The 15,475-nt window shown below is 50.3% G+C and overlaps 1 protein-coding gene across 2 annotated transcripts in view; it reads left to right on the forward strand.

The window, feature by feature from the left end:
* The first annotated feature begins 4,718 nt into the window (after positions 1 to 4,718).
* The window catches only part of NUP210 (nucleoporin 210), a 106,334-nt gene continuing 95,577 nt past the window's right edge, over positions 4,719 to 15,475 (forward strand). The window contains exon 1 of one of the 2 annotated variants that reach the window (XM_041761489.1): positions 4,719 to 5,033. In XM_041761489.1, coding sequence (XP_041617423.1) covers positions 4,858 to 5,033 — 176 coding nt within the window. In that variant the 5' untranslated portion in view covers positions 4,719 to 4,857. The remainder of the gene's footprint in view (positions 5,034 to 15,475) is intronic. The other variant, XM_041761488.1, reaches the window with a different exon arrangement.

Consider the following 15,475-nt stretch of genomic DNA (forward strand, 5'->3'; position numbering starts at 1 on the left):
AGCAATTTCTCTAAATAGCACCATTATCTTACACATGATGATGTTTTGGAAATCATTTTGCAAAGACCATTCCAATGCCCCCAGCTGGTTTATTTTTTTATTTTTCCCAAATGCTGAGTTTTCCAGCTCAGAGACCCTTGAAGGTTCATGTTGGGTACCTCTTCCCTGAATTTCCATGACCAAAACCGAGCTGCAGACTCACCCAACAAGGAAACCACTGCTGCTGTAGCGGTGCCCACAGATATGTTACAGGGCCGGCAGGTTCTGCAAGAGGATGCTCTAAAATACACACTTCTACTCCAAAGAGAAAGGGGAAACACAGAAATCACCAGGAGAGAAACAGAGATAAAGGGCAATCTATAAATTAAAGGCTTATTTCAACCAAATGCAATGTCTGAATCTTTGTTGGATCCTGATTCTTTTTTTTTGATCCTGATTCTTAAAACACAAACTGAAAAAAAAAAAAAAATGTGACATGTATGAGCCAGTTGGAAATTTGAACTGACTGGATATGATGGAGGAATTATTGTTAACTTTTTAGATGTGATAATAGTATTGTGATTATAGTGTATATATAAAAGGCTCCTTATCTTAGAGATATACACACTGAAATACAGATGAAATGATAGGATCTCTTGGATTTGTTTCAAAATGACACGGTACGGAGCCAGGGTTGTCTGCAGAAGGCACAGGATTGGCCATGGATTGTGATCATGGGACTGAACAGTCATAGGCTTCATTATACTATCCTACCTACTATTGTGAATGTTTGAGATTCTCCATTGCAGAACTAAAAAAAGAAATTTTTGTGAAAGATGGTGGATAGGCTCTAATACGACAACATCCACTAGGAAAAAAGTTACCTGCTTTTCATGATTTTTTAAAAAATATATATTTATTTATTTGAGAGAGAGAGAGAAGGGGCAGAGGGAGAGAGAGCAAGAGTATCTCAAGCAGATTCCCCAATGAGTGTAGAGCCAAAGCGGGGCTGGATCCCACAACCCATGAGTTTGTGACCTGAGCCAAAATCAAGATTTGGATGCTTAAGCGACTGAGCCACTCAGGTGACCCTTACCTGCTTTTAAATTATCTCTCTGCCCTTATCCGCTCAAGGAGCAAGGCCCTTTGATTGGGTGAGTCTGTGTCTGATATTGTCTTAATGCTTGATCATATCCCTGTTGAACAGGGACAGCAGGCCTTGGGCGGGACACAGTGTCTATTTGTAACTTGATGGCATCCCTTTGTTTCATTGTATTTATTTTTTGGCTACTTCTATTCTTGTATCTGATGCTGGTTTTCTATTTACAGAAGGGACAAAGATTTCTTCTTAAATAAATGTATGTAAACGTTCTGATTTAAAGACAAATAGAACAGGGGTACCTGGATGGCTCAGTCCGTTGAGTGTCCATCTCTTGATGTCAGCTCGAGTCTTGATCTCAGGATTGAGTTCAGGCCCCACATTGGACTCTGTGCTGGGGTGTGGAGCCTACTTAAAAGAAGAGGGATGCCAGGTGCAGTCGATTAAGCGTCTGCCTTTGGCTCAGGTCGTGACCCCAGGGGTCCTGTGATCCAGCCCTGCTCAGTGGAGGGTCTGCTTCTCTCTCTCTCCCTCCCCTGCTCATGGTTGCTCTCTCTCTCACCCTTGCTCACTCTCTCAAAAGATAAATAAAATCTTTAAGAAAAAAAAAGGACAAATAGTACAGTTTGTACTCAGATATTGTAGGATTTTTTTTTTAGGGTGGGAGGAAATGATAGAAGTGTGGGAGGCACATTTTCTCATTTTATATTTCACATGGACAACCATATAACACAAATTTGGGGGCCCTTTCATCCTGGAGGTTCTCTTTGCCTGAAGCAAGATGGCCTGCTCGGGCCCACAGTCTCCCTGAATTTCAGACAAAACACTTGACACAGAGAAGAGGGTGCAATAGCAGGCTGTGGAAACAGATCACACAGAGAGAGCTGGCTGCCAGAATGGACCCCAACTGGGCCCCAGACACCATCTAGTCCTAGGTTCAGAGTCAATTAAAACAAAGGAGGGGTATAAGTGTAAGGACAATGTAAAGGGGAAAATCTTAAATGGGAAAATGGGAAATTATCCATCATTTTGTTGTTTCCCATTGGCTGTTTTCTGCGAGGGAAATTTCCTGTCTTAAGTGAGGCATTACAGGTGGTCAGCAAGCCATGTCTACCCAGATTCTTTTGCTACAGCTGTTTGTATGTTTGCTTTGGGTTTGTGTAAACTTTTTTTTAGATAAGTGTAGACCTGCATGCAGTTATAAGAAATAATACAGAAGGATTCCATGCATCCTTACCCACCAATGGTAATGTCTGGCAAAACTGGAAGACAATACTGCAACCAGAAAACTGACACGGTCAAGACACAGAACATTTCCATCACCACAAAGGTTACCCTGTTGACCTTATATTCATATCACCCTTGGCAATCACTCAGCAGCTCTCCATTTCTAGAACTTTGCCACTTCGGATGTCATGGATGCAATCATACATAACCTTTGGGGATTGGCTCACCCCCCCTCCCGCCCCCACAACCTTGTAATTCCCTGGAGATTCATCTGAGTTGTCCATGTATCAATAGCTTGTTCTTTACTGCCAAGGAGAACCACATTGTATAGATGGACCACAGGTCTGTTCAGTGGTCATCCATGGAACGGTCTTCTGTGCTGTTTCCAGTTTGGGGTTACTATGAATAAAGTTTCTATGAACATTTTATTTATGGTTATCATGTGAACATAAATTTTCATCTTTCCGGGGTAAAGGATGCATGTTTGTTTTTAATGAATTAATTGCCATGTTTTACAATCAGGATATTTCACCTAAAAGAAAATCCATGTTCCTGAATTCTCTTCAGTAATCACAATAATCTGGAAAGATTGGGTATAGCAGCTCGTGATCCTAATGGACCAGAGTACTCCAGTCCCCTGCTGCCTGCCTAGTCCCTTTTATTTATTTACCTGCCTGGCAAGGCTCCTGGTTTACCAATTTAAGTGAGCAGAATTGGAACACAATGAGTTTTATATATATACATGTCTACAATGTCTCTGCTCAAGCAGAAAACACAGGTTGCCTATGGGGAAGGGTATCCAGTGATGTGATAGCAAGGGGCAATCATTGTTACTATGAGCCCTTTGGGGCCTTTTTAGTTGAAACCATCTGACTGTATAGTCTACTGAAAAATGAATAAAATGTGCAAACAAGAACACTAAAATTTCCTTACAGATACCCCCTTCTGGCTCTGCTTTTCCCATACCGACTCTTCTGTTTCTTCAGAGAAGAGAATCCATTGGAATTTCCCTTCCCAGAGACCTGGTTCTACACAAGGAAAAACCCCTAGCTCTGAGATCTAGTTTTCCCTAATGCACACATTCCCTGTCCTAGACCCCCAAACACACCTCATCACCATCCAAAAGCCCAATGACCTCTCAGGGGCAGGTGCAGACACATTGTGGGCCTCTCTGAAGCCCAGTCAGGTATCCATGTCCAGCCCAAGGGCCACCTCCTCCAAGAAGCCTTCCCAGCCTGACAGAAATTCAGTGTTTCCTTCCTTGTCTGGCAGTAGTAGTAATGCGTGCCTTTCTGGTTACAATTCAGTGCATACTTCCTGAACCTTTTACTCGAGCAGGGCTGGTGCACCCTCGCCCCACCCCTTTCCTGACCTCTCACTAGACTGCCCTCCCCCATCCCCTTCCCGCAACCTCCTGCAATAGATTAAAATTTTAGAGGCCCGGCGAACGTTGTGCCCTCTGAACCTACCGCTCCTGCTAGTCATGGCAAAGACACCTACAAACCATAGAACACAAAAAGTAGACTGAATTTAAGAGCGAGGACTTCTGCATGCAGATGAATTCAGTGATGCTGAGCTTTCTTTTTGTTTTGGAGGGGGTGGGGGAGAGTGTGCTCTGGCACGGCTGGTGCCCTAAATCCACCCTTTGGGTAACCTCCCTAAGACTTAAAGAAGACAGGAGATGTAGCACGGAAAACAAGGGCTTTGGGATCTGAGAATCGTAGCGGTGCCCTTGTTGGGTGATCTTTGGACCGCTCAATCTGTTTCCTCCTGGTGAAATGGGGATCATGACCTCCCTCTGGCAAGGCTGTGTGGAGGTTAAGGGGGGAGGAAGCACCCAGCGGGGCCCTCTGCCTCAGCAGGTCGCTGCCTCTTCTAGGGACCCCTCGGCGCTCCGCATTCCCCATTTCCAGAGTGTCTGTCCGTCTCTCCGACGAGCTCCGGGTCACGGAGGCTCCGCGGCCTCGTTTGCGCCCCCCCCCCCCAGGCTCACTGGCCCAGTGACTGAGCGCACGGGCGGCTGGAAGGCCCTGCGCGGGGTACAGCCAGAGTCGGGCCACGGGGATGGGCGTGGGGACCAGAAGAGCGCGCAGGGCTTCCCGCGGCCCGCAGGCGCGCGCGTGCAGTTCGACCCCGCGTGGGCGCGCCCTGGCCCCGCTCCCGCCGCCCGCGGCTCGGGCCCAGGCCGGGTCCCCCGTGCCCCGGGGCGCGCCCCCCCTCCTGCGCCCCCCCCCGCCGGCCCGCACTGCGTGGCCCAGGGCGCGCGCGCTCCAGACGCTCCCTCCGCCCCGCGCGGTCGAGGGGGCGCGGGCCTGGGCCTGGGCCGGGGGTGGGGTCGCCGCGGGCTCGGCCCCCTCAGTTCCCGCGCTCGGGCCCCGCCGCGGCCCAGGAAGTGGCCCCGGGCCGCGGCCCTCGCTCCGCCTCCTCCCTCCCGCGCTATCACCTGCAGGCCCGGCGCGCGGGCGGGAGCGAGGGCGCGAGGGGGAGGGCGCGGGGGGGAGCGCGCGGGCGGCCGGGCCGGGCCGGGTCGCGGGAGGTGAAGCGCCGCGAGGATGGCGGCGCGGGGCCGGGGGCCGCCGCCGCGGCTGCTGCTCGCGCTCCCGGTGCTGCTGGCGCTGGGCCCGGCCGCCGCGGCGGCCAAGCTCAACATCCCCAAAGTGCTGCTGCCCTTCACGCGGGCCACGCGCGTGAACTTCACGCTGGAGGCCTCGGAGGGCTGCTACCGCTGGTGAGGCGCGCGGCCCGGCCGCGGAGGGCCCGGGCGGGGGGGGCGGGGGCGCGGCAGGTGCGCGGGGAGGGCGCGGGGCGGGCGCGGGGAGGGCGCGGGGCCGGTGCGGAGAGGCCTGGGCGCGCGGCTTCCAGGCCGCGGGGCGCGGAGGGCGCGGGGGGCGCGGGGGGCGCGGGCGGGGCGGGGCGGGCGCAGCAGGTGCGCGGCGCGCTCCCCGGGCTCCCGGGCTCCCGGGCTCCCTGGCGGCTGCTGGGGGCCGCCCCTGCGCATGGCGCCGCGGGGCCTGCGGGCCGCTGGGGCCGGGGCGGGGGGAGCGCGGCCTGGCCCGCCGCGGAGTGTGCCGGTGTTTGCGGGCGAGGAGGGCCCCGGTCGGCCTCGCGTGGGGAGGGCGTCCGACGCCGCGGAGGGCCCCGGGAAGGGGGAGCCCAGGGCGTGCCCGGGGCCGGGGTCCACGTTGCTTGACTTCCCCTTGTTGTCCGAGACCCCGGCGGGCCGTGGTCAGGGCCCTGCAGAGCCGAGTCTGGAGACGCAGATTTCTTGACTTTGTCTAGTGGTGGGGGAGCCTCCTCTCCGGCGCCAGACCGGTGTGGGAATTGGGTTTGTGTGGGAAGAATTACACCCGTTCGGCCTCATTGGGAGGAACATTAAACCTGTGATGAAAGGACTCGCGCGGGAAACCCTGGGGACCCATTTTACAGATGAGAAATGAAAGGCAAGGAATGGTTGGTGATTCACCCCAGGTTGTCCAGGGTGAGGTTAGGCCTTTATGCTCAAAACCCAGGCTTTTTTCCCCCAACTCCCCTCCTGGCTTCCTGGGGGAACTCAGGAATCCTGCATTGGGGTGGGGGATGGGATATTGGAAACCCCAGAAAGTAATGAAACTAGAGGCCTCTGCTCCCTGTTTCCTCCTCCCCCGAGACAGAGAGACCTGGCTAGCCCCTGGCTGGGCAGGGCGATGTGGTCCTGACCTTCCCTCCAGCACCTTGAGGAGAAGGCGGCTTCTCCTCCTGCAGGGTGGAGACGGGAGATCAAAGGCAGCTCTCTGGCTGCTGGCCTGCAAGCTACACTTTTTGCCTCTCCCTTTCTTCACCTGTCTTTTGCCAAGGTCAGTGTGGAGGCTTACCAAGGCACGATCTCTATTACAGAACCAGGTGTGTGTGTGTGTGTGTGTTTTAAGTCTGTTTGTATGTCAGTCTGTGCATATATGCAAGTATGGTCCTCAGAGCCCAGAGCAGCATTCTTCTTCAAGTGTACTACAGCAGCTATTTATTTTCTGAAAGTTGGCCTCCTGAAATAAGGCCATGCTGGGTCAGCCAATTGCATTTTGGGTTTAGTGCCTGATGCACCTGGAGGGTCTTGTTCCTGCCTTGGTATCAGAGGCTGACCTTCAGCATAAAGTCTTCTATATCCCTGACTAGGGCATTGTCTTTTTTTTTTTTTTTTTAAGATTTTATTTATTCATTCATGAGATACATAGAGAGACAGAGACACAAGCAGAGGGAGAAGCAGGCTCCCTGTGGGGAGCCAGATGCAGGGGAGCCCAATGCAGGACTCGATCCCAGGACCCTGGGATCACACCCAGAGCTGAAGGCAGAGGCTCAACCACTGAGCCACCCAGGTGCCCTCGGGCATTGTCTGGTGTGGGAAGATGAGCCATTAGTCCCTCCTTTCAGGAGATGCAAACCTGCTCTCTGGTTGAAGGTGTCTTTTCTTCTTGACATATGGGCAAGAAAAGAGGAAGCCAGTTTTTGAAAACAGCTGGCTTCAAATGAATTTGTACGCTACTTCCTTTGAGATTCTATAGCTGTGGGTTTTTTTTTTTTTTTCTGAAGTAACCTTTTTTTTTTTTTTTTCCCTTTCCCTAAGTACATTTTCTTTTCTGAGAGAGGCTGGTGGTTTTTAATTTACTTGTATAGCTTCTTAGGAAGAAGGGAAGGGAGGGGGGAAGAAGGAAAAAAAAAGATTCCTAATCTCTTATACATCAGAGAAGTGCTAAGTACCTTATAGCTTGTTTGGCCTCTGATCCATAATTTTTATTGCAAATGTGTGACTGCCTCACTTAAGTGTCTCCTCAGAGGTGTTTTGTGGCTGTGATTTTCCCCTTAACTTCATAGGAAAACCTTCCATCAATCAAGCATTGAAAATATTTATTTTTAGTAGTGCTGTTCCTACTTTGGTCCTCTGCTGCTGTAGTTTTTGAAGACTCCTTTGGAGATTTTAAGAGTTGGCATGCAGACAAGCTATTTATCTGCAGTTATCTAAACCTGGGAGGAAAATAACCTCTTCATCCAAGAAGTTCATTGTTAAATCTGACATGAAGATTAAAAAAATGAAAAATAAAAACTCTCCTGGACATTGGGGGAATTCTTACTTAATCCTTTGAATTTGGTGCCAGGCTCCAAGCTTACAGAAATTACTGCATGCCTCAGCCAGTGGGTGTAAGTTCACTTTTCCTGTTTCTTTTTTTATTTATTTATTTATATTTTTTTTACTTTTCCTGTTTCTTGATTTTATAGCATCAAATCATTAGACAGTTTTGGGGCCATAGGAGTCATAGAGATCATGTAGTATAAATTGCCCATGTTGTACTCTGAGCCTCAGAAGGAAGGGCTGTGTGTGATGTCATATAAATACAGATGGACCCTGATTAACAATAGTTCCACTTAGATTGTTCAACTTTATAATGAAGGTGCAAGAATGATACTCATTCAGTAGAAACTGTACTTGGAATTTCAAATTTGGATCTTTTCCTAGGCTAGTGACATGCAATATGACACTGTCCCATGGTGCTGGGCAGTGGCGGCAGCCTCAGCTCCAGTTCAGCCACATGATCACAGAGTCAACAACCGATACCCTTACAACCATTCTGTACTCATACATTCTGTTTTTCACTTTCAATATAGTATTCAGTAAGTTACATGATATACTCAGTACTTTATCATCAGACCCGTGTTAGAGGATTTTGCCCAACTGCAGGCTAACGTAAGTGTTCCCAGCATGATTAGAGTAGGCCAGGCTACACTATGATCTTTGGTGTGTTTGGTGTATCATATGCGCTTTCGACTTGCGATATTTTCAACTCAGGGTAGGTTTATTGGGGCCTAACAGTGTCATAAGTGGAGGAAGGTCTGTGGTGATAGTTTCTGAGTCAAGTGGGAGCTCACAGGGATGCCCCCATTCCCACCCCACTCAGGGACTTGTGGCCTCTGGTGTGTTTGCTAGACACTGATTGAATCCTTCTAGTTGCATTGCTGGTTGTGAGACAAGTTTCTTATTCTTCTTTTGGCTATTTTGTGTTACTGAAAATGTTCCATGAAATATCTTTCATTGGGCCTTTTTTTTTTTTAAGATTTTATTTTTTAAGTAATCTCTACACCCAACATGAGGCTTGAACTCACGACCCTGAGATCAAGAGTTGCATGCTCCACTAACTGACCCTAGCTTCTCCAGCTCATATTAAGACTCAAGTATTCTTCTATGGTGCTTCATTGTCTTCCTAAGCTTTGAGTGTCTGAGCACCATTCTGCTTGGTTGCTCTTCCACCATCTGCTTATGCTTTTCCCTGTGATCAAAGTCCCACGGTGTTCTGGTTTCCCCAGTAGGCTGCCCTGTCTTGGAGAAAGTGAGTGTCTTGGGTTGTTTTCCCAGTATAGCCAGAGACGAGGATTTGGTTGTATGTAGTTTATTTGAGAGTGTGCTCTCCTGGGAGGCAGGATAGGAAAGAGGAAGGAGATGAGCAAGGATGTGGTCCCAGAGAAAGTCTGTATGGCCCTTGTGACCCTGTGGAGTTGAATTCCACTTCAGGTCCACCTCCCTTGAGGTGCGGGGGAGAGCAAGCTTTTGAGCTTTTCTTTCACCCGTGATCAGCTGGCCATTGGCTGCTGCAGGGGGAAGGGGGTGTTGTGCAACCTCCCCGGCCTCTGGGTGAGGCAGCCCTCTTGGTCAACGGTGTTTGACTGGATAAGGTTGTGTGTGTACACCGTGAGCTGCATGCAGCGCTGCCCTGGCTGAGGGGAGTTGGATTGACATCCAGGCAGGACATCCTGCAGCCCCCACTAAACTGCTGTGCTCAGAATTCTCCCCCTTTCCTGCTCCTGAAAGTCTCCCCGAGGCACCCTGGAGCTGCCTGGTGTGTCTGCCAGGCTTGGTCCTGAACCACGGTGCGCTTCTCAGCCACAGGCATAAGCCTTCTTGGAGGAGCAAATGGGACCCCCCTCCTGCTGCATGGGTCCCCACTCGGTGGAACTTGTCATGGTGGGTGTTGTGTCCCATACACCTCAGATCATCCTTGGGAAGCAGTGGGCATGGAAGAGCCAACAGCCCCTCTGTTGACCTGCAGCTGTGCGAGGTCCAAGGCCAGTGGCACCTCTCAGGGCCTCTGGGCCTGCCCCCAGTGGAAGGAAGTGACCAGTCCCCTTGTAGCCTGGGGAAAGTGGGAGAGAAAGGGGGCCTGCCATTTCCTTGGGCTCTTCCAGAAAACCCTCTGCACACTGAGCCAAGTTGGAAAGTCATTCCACCCAGCTGCCTTCTGTTGAGCCCACTGACTCAACCTGCAGGACGGGGGTGTTTGCATGCTGGAAGCTGGATTGGTGAGGAGGCAGTAGGACCCAGGGGACTCTCCAAATTGGAGAGTCAGGCACTAAAATTAAAATAAAGCATTTATAGTGTGGAGGCTTAACCTGAAAAGTGGGTTTAATTCAGCCAGCGGCCCACCAGTGCTCACTGTGAAGAACCAGCCTGCCCAGATTCCCTGGGAGGACAAGCCCTGGCCAGCAACACTGATTGCCAGGTGAGGGCTGGGGATCCACTTACCAGGTGATGCGTGTTTGTGACTTACAGCCCATCCGGGCACTACTCCTCATCCTGGGTCATGGAATAGTGGACATAGACTCCATTCCTGGAGCCTGCGGCTGGTTGGGAGAGTTAAATAATAAACGAAGATGAAAGGGGCTACCTTTTGTGTGGTAATAAGTCTGCAAAGGACATAAAATAGCTTGTGTATAGCGATTGCAGAAGAGGGTGATGTGCCATTTTGGAGAATGTGGTCAGGAGAAAACCCTTTTTGAAGCTGGCCTGGGACTTGAGCTCGTATCAGCCAGAGGAGCAGCAAGTGCAAAGGCCTGAGGAGGGGCCAGACTTGCTGGAGGGGCACAGAGAAGGCAAGCTCGGTGAGGGGAAGGGTGAGGTTAGAGAGGTTGGCAGGGGCCGGGCCATGTGGGACCTTGTGGTCCATGGTTAGGAGATAGGAAGTGGCTTGCTGGGGTCAGGACTTGGGCTGTGTTAGCCTGGGACCAGTTGGTTCTCAGGGCCTGGATCTCTGCTCTGCTCCGCATTAGCCTCGGGGGCTACCCGCAGCTCTGGTCCCTGCAGGGCTGGTGGGGCCTCCCTCAGTTCCCCTCATGGACCTGCTGAGGGAGGTGCCGGGAAGTGTATGTTGACTCGAGTTGACCTGGTGCTGGGTTGTTTTCTTCCTGCTTCCTCTGCCAGCCCCTCTGGGTGACTTCTTCCCTGCAGGCCCTGTCTCTGCTGCAGAGGGGCTGGCACGCAGGTGGATGGCTGGTGGGCTGTGCTTTCCCCCGCCCCCACCCACCCCTGTTCTTTGGACATCTCTCACTTCTCCTTTTGGACTCTTGCTTTCTGGCCTGGCGCTCCTGTGTCCTTGAGCCCCCCTGCCCCGCTCCTGTTCCTGTGTTCTGAGGAATGGGGAATGGCTCCCCTGGGGCAGTGGGGCCCCAGAGCACCCACCGCGGTCTGTGTGTGAGATTAACCCCTTCAACAGCCACAGTCAGTCTTTAGAGTTCCTCAACATAAAAATGTATTTCTGATGCCAATTTGCTATTTACATTTTTAAAAAAATTATGGTAAGACATACATACTGTAAAATTTGCCGTGTTAATTGTTTTTAGGTATACAGTTGTGGTGTTTAATGACATTCTCACTGTTGTGCCACCATCCCCACCATCTACCTCCAGGACTTTTCTATAATCCTCAACTGAAACTCTGATCCCATCAGACAGGGAACACCACCCCCTTCCTCCTCCTGCAGCCCCCGGAAGCCACCATTCTGCTTTCTTTAACACTGTGGAATATTTGCCTGTCTCCTGTGAGCAGGGACATTAGCCCAGAATCTTTGCAGGCAGCAGTGCCCCCTCCCCCAGAGCCTAGTCACATTGTTTTGATTCATGTTTGTTTTTATGGTTTACCTGAGATGTATGGCAAATGGTATGGGCTTTCCATTTATACTACTGATAGAAGGTTTCCTCTCCAAGTACTTTTTCTTTAAAGAAGAATCAATTTAAAAGAAAAAAAAAATAAGGGAAAGATACAAGGGTGTACTTGGATGTGACTGGTCTGGGAGGGCAGCATACAGAAGGGGGGACCTGGAGGTGGGGAGGGATTGGCAGACATGCAGGTGTCCAGCTGGCTCCCCCACAGGCCACAGATGCACATCCAGAGGCTTCAGATATCACACAGGGGGTGTGTGGCAGTGGGAACCAGAATAGCAGAACCCATTTTTTTGCTAATCCCTTTCTATTACTCCCCACATAATCTAAAAACAAAAACCTTTTTGGTAAGAATGACCACTTCCTGTGCAATTTGGGAGCCAGAGATCAGGAACCAGTTAGTGGAAGAGCCACATTCAAAACCCGGTCAAAACCTACCCCAGAGCTGGGGGTGATTCTTGGGTACATGGGGAGCCATGCTGGCGCTTCTTAGCCATTGGTTGGTTTAATAAAACCAATGACACTTTTCAAAAGCAGTCTGAAAGATACAGGTGGGGTAATGATTCAGGAGGGGGTTGAGGCCATCTTCTGCTGGAATCTGGGAGCCCAGGCCCTCCCCATGGGCAGGCCTGATGGGGCCAGAGGCCTTTGGCCCTGTTTTGAAGAGTTGTGTGTTCAGCATAAGGGAGTAGGGCAGCGTCCAGAGCAGGAGTCCAGAACTAGGCTGGACTGAGCTGTTTTTCTGGGAATGTGACCTCGGGCTGGTGACTTAATGTCCATGTGGGGGTCTCCTGGGGTATCAAATGGTCTTTTGTTTTTAAGTAAGCTCCACACCCACCATGGAACCCAATGTGGGGCCCGAACTCATGACCACGAGATCAAGACCTGAGCTGAGATCAAGGCTCCCAAGCTCAACCGACTGAGCCACCACCCAGGCGCCCGTCAGATGGGGGTTTTAATAAGATGTTTGGAGCAAATGAAACATTTGTGGTGCATTTGGCTCAAGCCAAAACAGTTTAAATAAAACAAAGGAATGTTGCTTGGGCTCCTGGCACTGAATTCTGTCCTGCAGGGTTTCCCTGATTGTTAGCAGGACCTGGGTTTCTCAGTCCTCTTGTCTTGGCTCTGGCCAGGTACTCTCCTGGGGAAGCAAGATCACAGTTCCAGCCGTACAACCCCTAGAGGCAAGTCTAGTGGAGCAGAGGCCACATGGCCCTTTCTGGCTAACTCACCTGGGCACATGCTTGGGGCTGAAACCCTCTCTGGCCAGGTGAACACAGAGCCAACTGGCCAGGCCCCAGCCACCTGCCTTCTCGTGTCCAGAGAAGTGTGAAACTCTCTGGAGCCTTATGTGTCTAAGAGTAGAGGAGAGGCACCACTCACGGAAAAGCTGGGTGCTGTAAACTGAAAGATGTGGATGGAGGCTGGGCAGCCAAAATCCAACATAAGCCCCCTACGGGAGTGACATCCTCCTTGCCTTCTGTTCCATTTAGGGCATTTGGTAAAATTAGGTGTATAATCAAAAACCCTCTCATAAAGAAAATTCCAAGCCCAGATGGCCTGTCTGTAAATCCTATGAAACATTTAAGGAAGAAGTAGTACACATTTTTTATGAACTCTTCTGGGAAGGAGACAAAGAGTGATTATTTCCTAGGCCATTTTTATGAGGCCAGCATTCCACTGATTGCAGACCAGACGAAAACATTACAAGAAAAAGAAATCCGCAGGCCAAAGGTATAACATTCTTTCATAAAATAAGAGCAAATCAAATCCAGAAAAATCTAAAATAGAGTGATGAGTCGTCATGACCCACTGGGGTAAATCCCAGGAATGCAATGTTGGTTTAACTCTAGCAATCAGTGTAATTCACCATATCCATAGAATGAAGAATAAAAGCCATATAATTAGTTGTCTCCATAGGTGCAAAGCATTCAGTGCCCATTCATGATAAAAGTTTGTAGCAAACGAGGAATAGAAGAGAATCTATAGCATGACAAGGCATATATAGGACCTTGTACCAGAGTCTTGTGCTAGGGCCAGTGGGGGCAAGGAAGGAACAGGCCACAGACTCTGTCCTCACACTGTCTCTGAGGGAAGTTGGACAGGAAGAGGATCATTGCTGAGCCATTGGCTTGAGCCATATGGGCGTGTTGATCCTTTTGCCTTGAATGCTCTTCTTCCAGATGTTCAAAGAGCCAATGATGGCCTCTGCTTCAGACACATTTGAGGCTGTGTTCATACGTCACCCTCTTGGGGCACCTGGGTGGCTCAGTGCTTGAGCATCTGCCTTTGGCTTGGGGTGTGATCCCGGGGTCCTGGGATTGAGTCCCACATCGGGCTCCCCACAGGGAACTTGCTTCTCCCTTCACCTATGTCTCTGCCTCTCTGTCTGTGTCTCTCATGAATAAATAAATAAAATCATTAAAAAAAAGTCACCCTCTCTGTTAGCCCTCCTCTGACCATCCTCCTGAAAATCACAACCTTTCCTATCCCTGCTTTATGTTTGTTCACAGCCCTATTGTGTAAGATCCTATATTCGCTTATTTGTTTTTTTCTCACTGAGATGAAGGCTTCATGAAGGTGGGGACTAATGCAGATTTTGTACTTTGGTGTACTCCCCAGCACTTAGAACAGTACCTGAAATATGGCATGTGACCCAGTCAGTATGGATTTGGTGAATGAATGAATGAATGTGTGTATTAGGGACCCCATGGAGGACCAGTGGGGCTGTGGGCCTGAGAGGAGAGGTGTGAGGAGGCTTGGGGATGGGTCCATGGAAGAGCTGCCATTTACTGTGAGCCATGAAGGCAGTGCAGCCAGAGAGCGAAGAAGGGTGTGTGAAGTGGCAGGAACAGCAGCAGCAAAAGAATGAACGTGTGAGAGCTGGGGTAGGGTGGGGGGAGAGGCGGGCTTCCGAGTAGAGGTTAGACTCCAAGTCCAGTGGCTTGGGATCTTGCCAGCAGTGTGGCCTCAGGCCAGCAACCCTGTCTTGGACTTGAATCTCTGCTTGTGGTTCTGAAGATGTCTGCCTTTGTGGGTGGTGGGGCTCATGGTGAAGCTGCCGTGGGGGCCCTGACAGCAGGGACCAGGGTCAGCCTTCACTCAGGGAAGGGGATGGACAGTGTGAGGCATAAGTGATCATGGTATAGAAGGACCTGCATTGTCTACCTGACTGCCTTCATTCATTTTTAAGATTTCATTTTAAGTAACGTCTGTACCCAAATGAGTCTCAAACTTACAACCCCAAGATCATGTGCCGCATGTTCCACCAACCGAGCCAGCCAGGCATCCCTGTCTAACTTTCTTTAACAAGCAAAGTTCTTGTGGTCAGAACTGTACCAAAGATCTCTCATTTGGGAACCACCTTCTGTTTCTTGAACTTGTGAGCTTCCTATGTACAAGGCCCATGGTAAGAGTTTAATATTTTCTATGCCATCTAAGCCACCCCAATCCTTTGCAGCAGGAATGATGTTTATTCCATTGTGTAGATGAAACCGAGGCCCAGAGAGGTTGAATCATCTGCCAAAGGCCACACAGCTGGTGAGTGGCAGCACCGTGCCATCTTAGGGCCTTACCTGGTAGCAAGCAGACAGCCACGGGTGAGAGAACATCACCAAGTGCTGCTTACCACCCTGCACAGGGGCCCAGGGAGGCCACTGGAGCCTGTCCCGGGGGCCCTGGGGAGTGCTGGTGTGTGAGATGGTGGGACAGACCTGCTGGCCCCTGCCGAGACCTAGGGAGGAAGCAAGTGTGTGCCAGCTGAGGCACCACCAGTCCTTTGTGCGGAGTGGCAGTTAATTTAAACTGGGGAGCAGTGGAAAGATGTACAAGCCAGGACGTGTTTTCAGAGCTGTTTGTATCACTGTGCAAGGCTGCTCTGTCTTTGTTTTTCTGGAAACCTTGGGAAATGGTAGTGGATACAAGAGTACCAGAGAGGAGATGTGGCTGGCGTGGCGAGGCTCAGCCCCTCACTCTCCCTGGACCCCATGCCACCCATGCTGTCAAACTGCAGATGCTTTGTGCCCCTGTCAGAGTTGGGCCTTTTTTATGTACGACGATATTGGAATTTACTATTTCAACCAAATGTCTCTCTCTCTCTCTTTTTTTTTGATATTGATGTTGTCTTCAGTATTAACATCTATGAGCTCATGAGTTTAATATATTTATTTTTCCTTTTTTTTTTTAAAATTTTTATTTATTTATGATAGTCACAGAGAG

The sequence above is a fragment of the Vulpes lagopus genome, chromosome 7, assembly GCF_018345385.1.
Source record: "Vulpes lagopus strain Blue_001 chromosome 7, ASM1834538v1, whole genome shotgun sequence".
Classification (NCBI taxonomy): Eukaryota; Metazoa; Chordata; class Mammalia; order Carnivora; family Canidae; genus Vulpes; species Vulpes lagopus.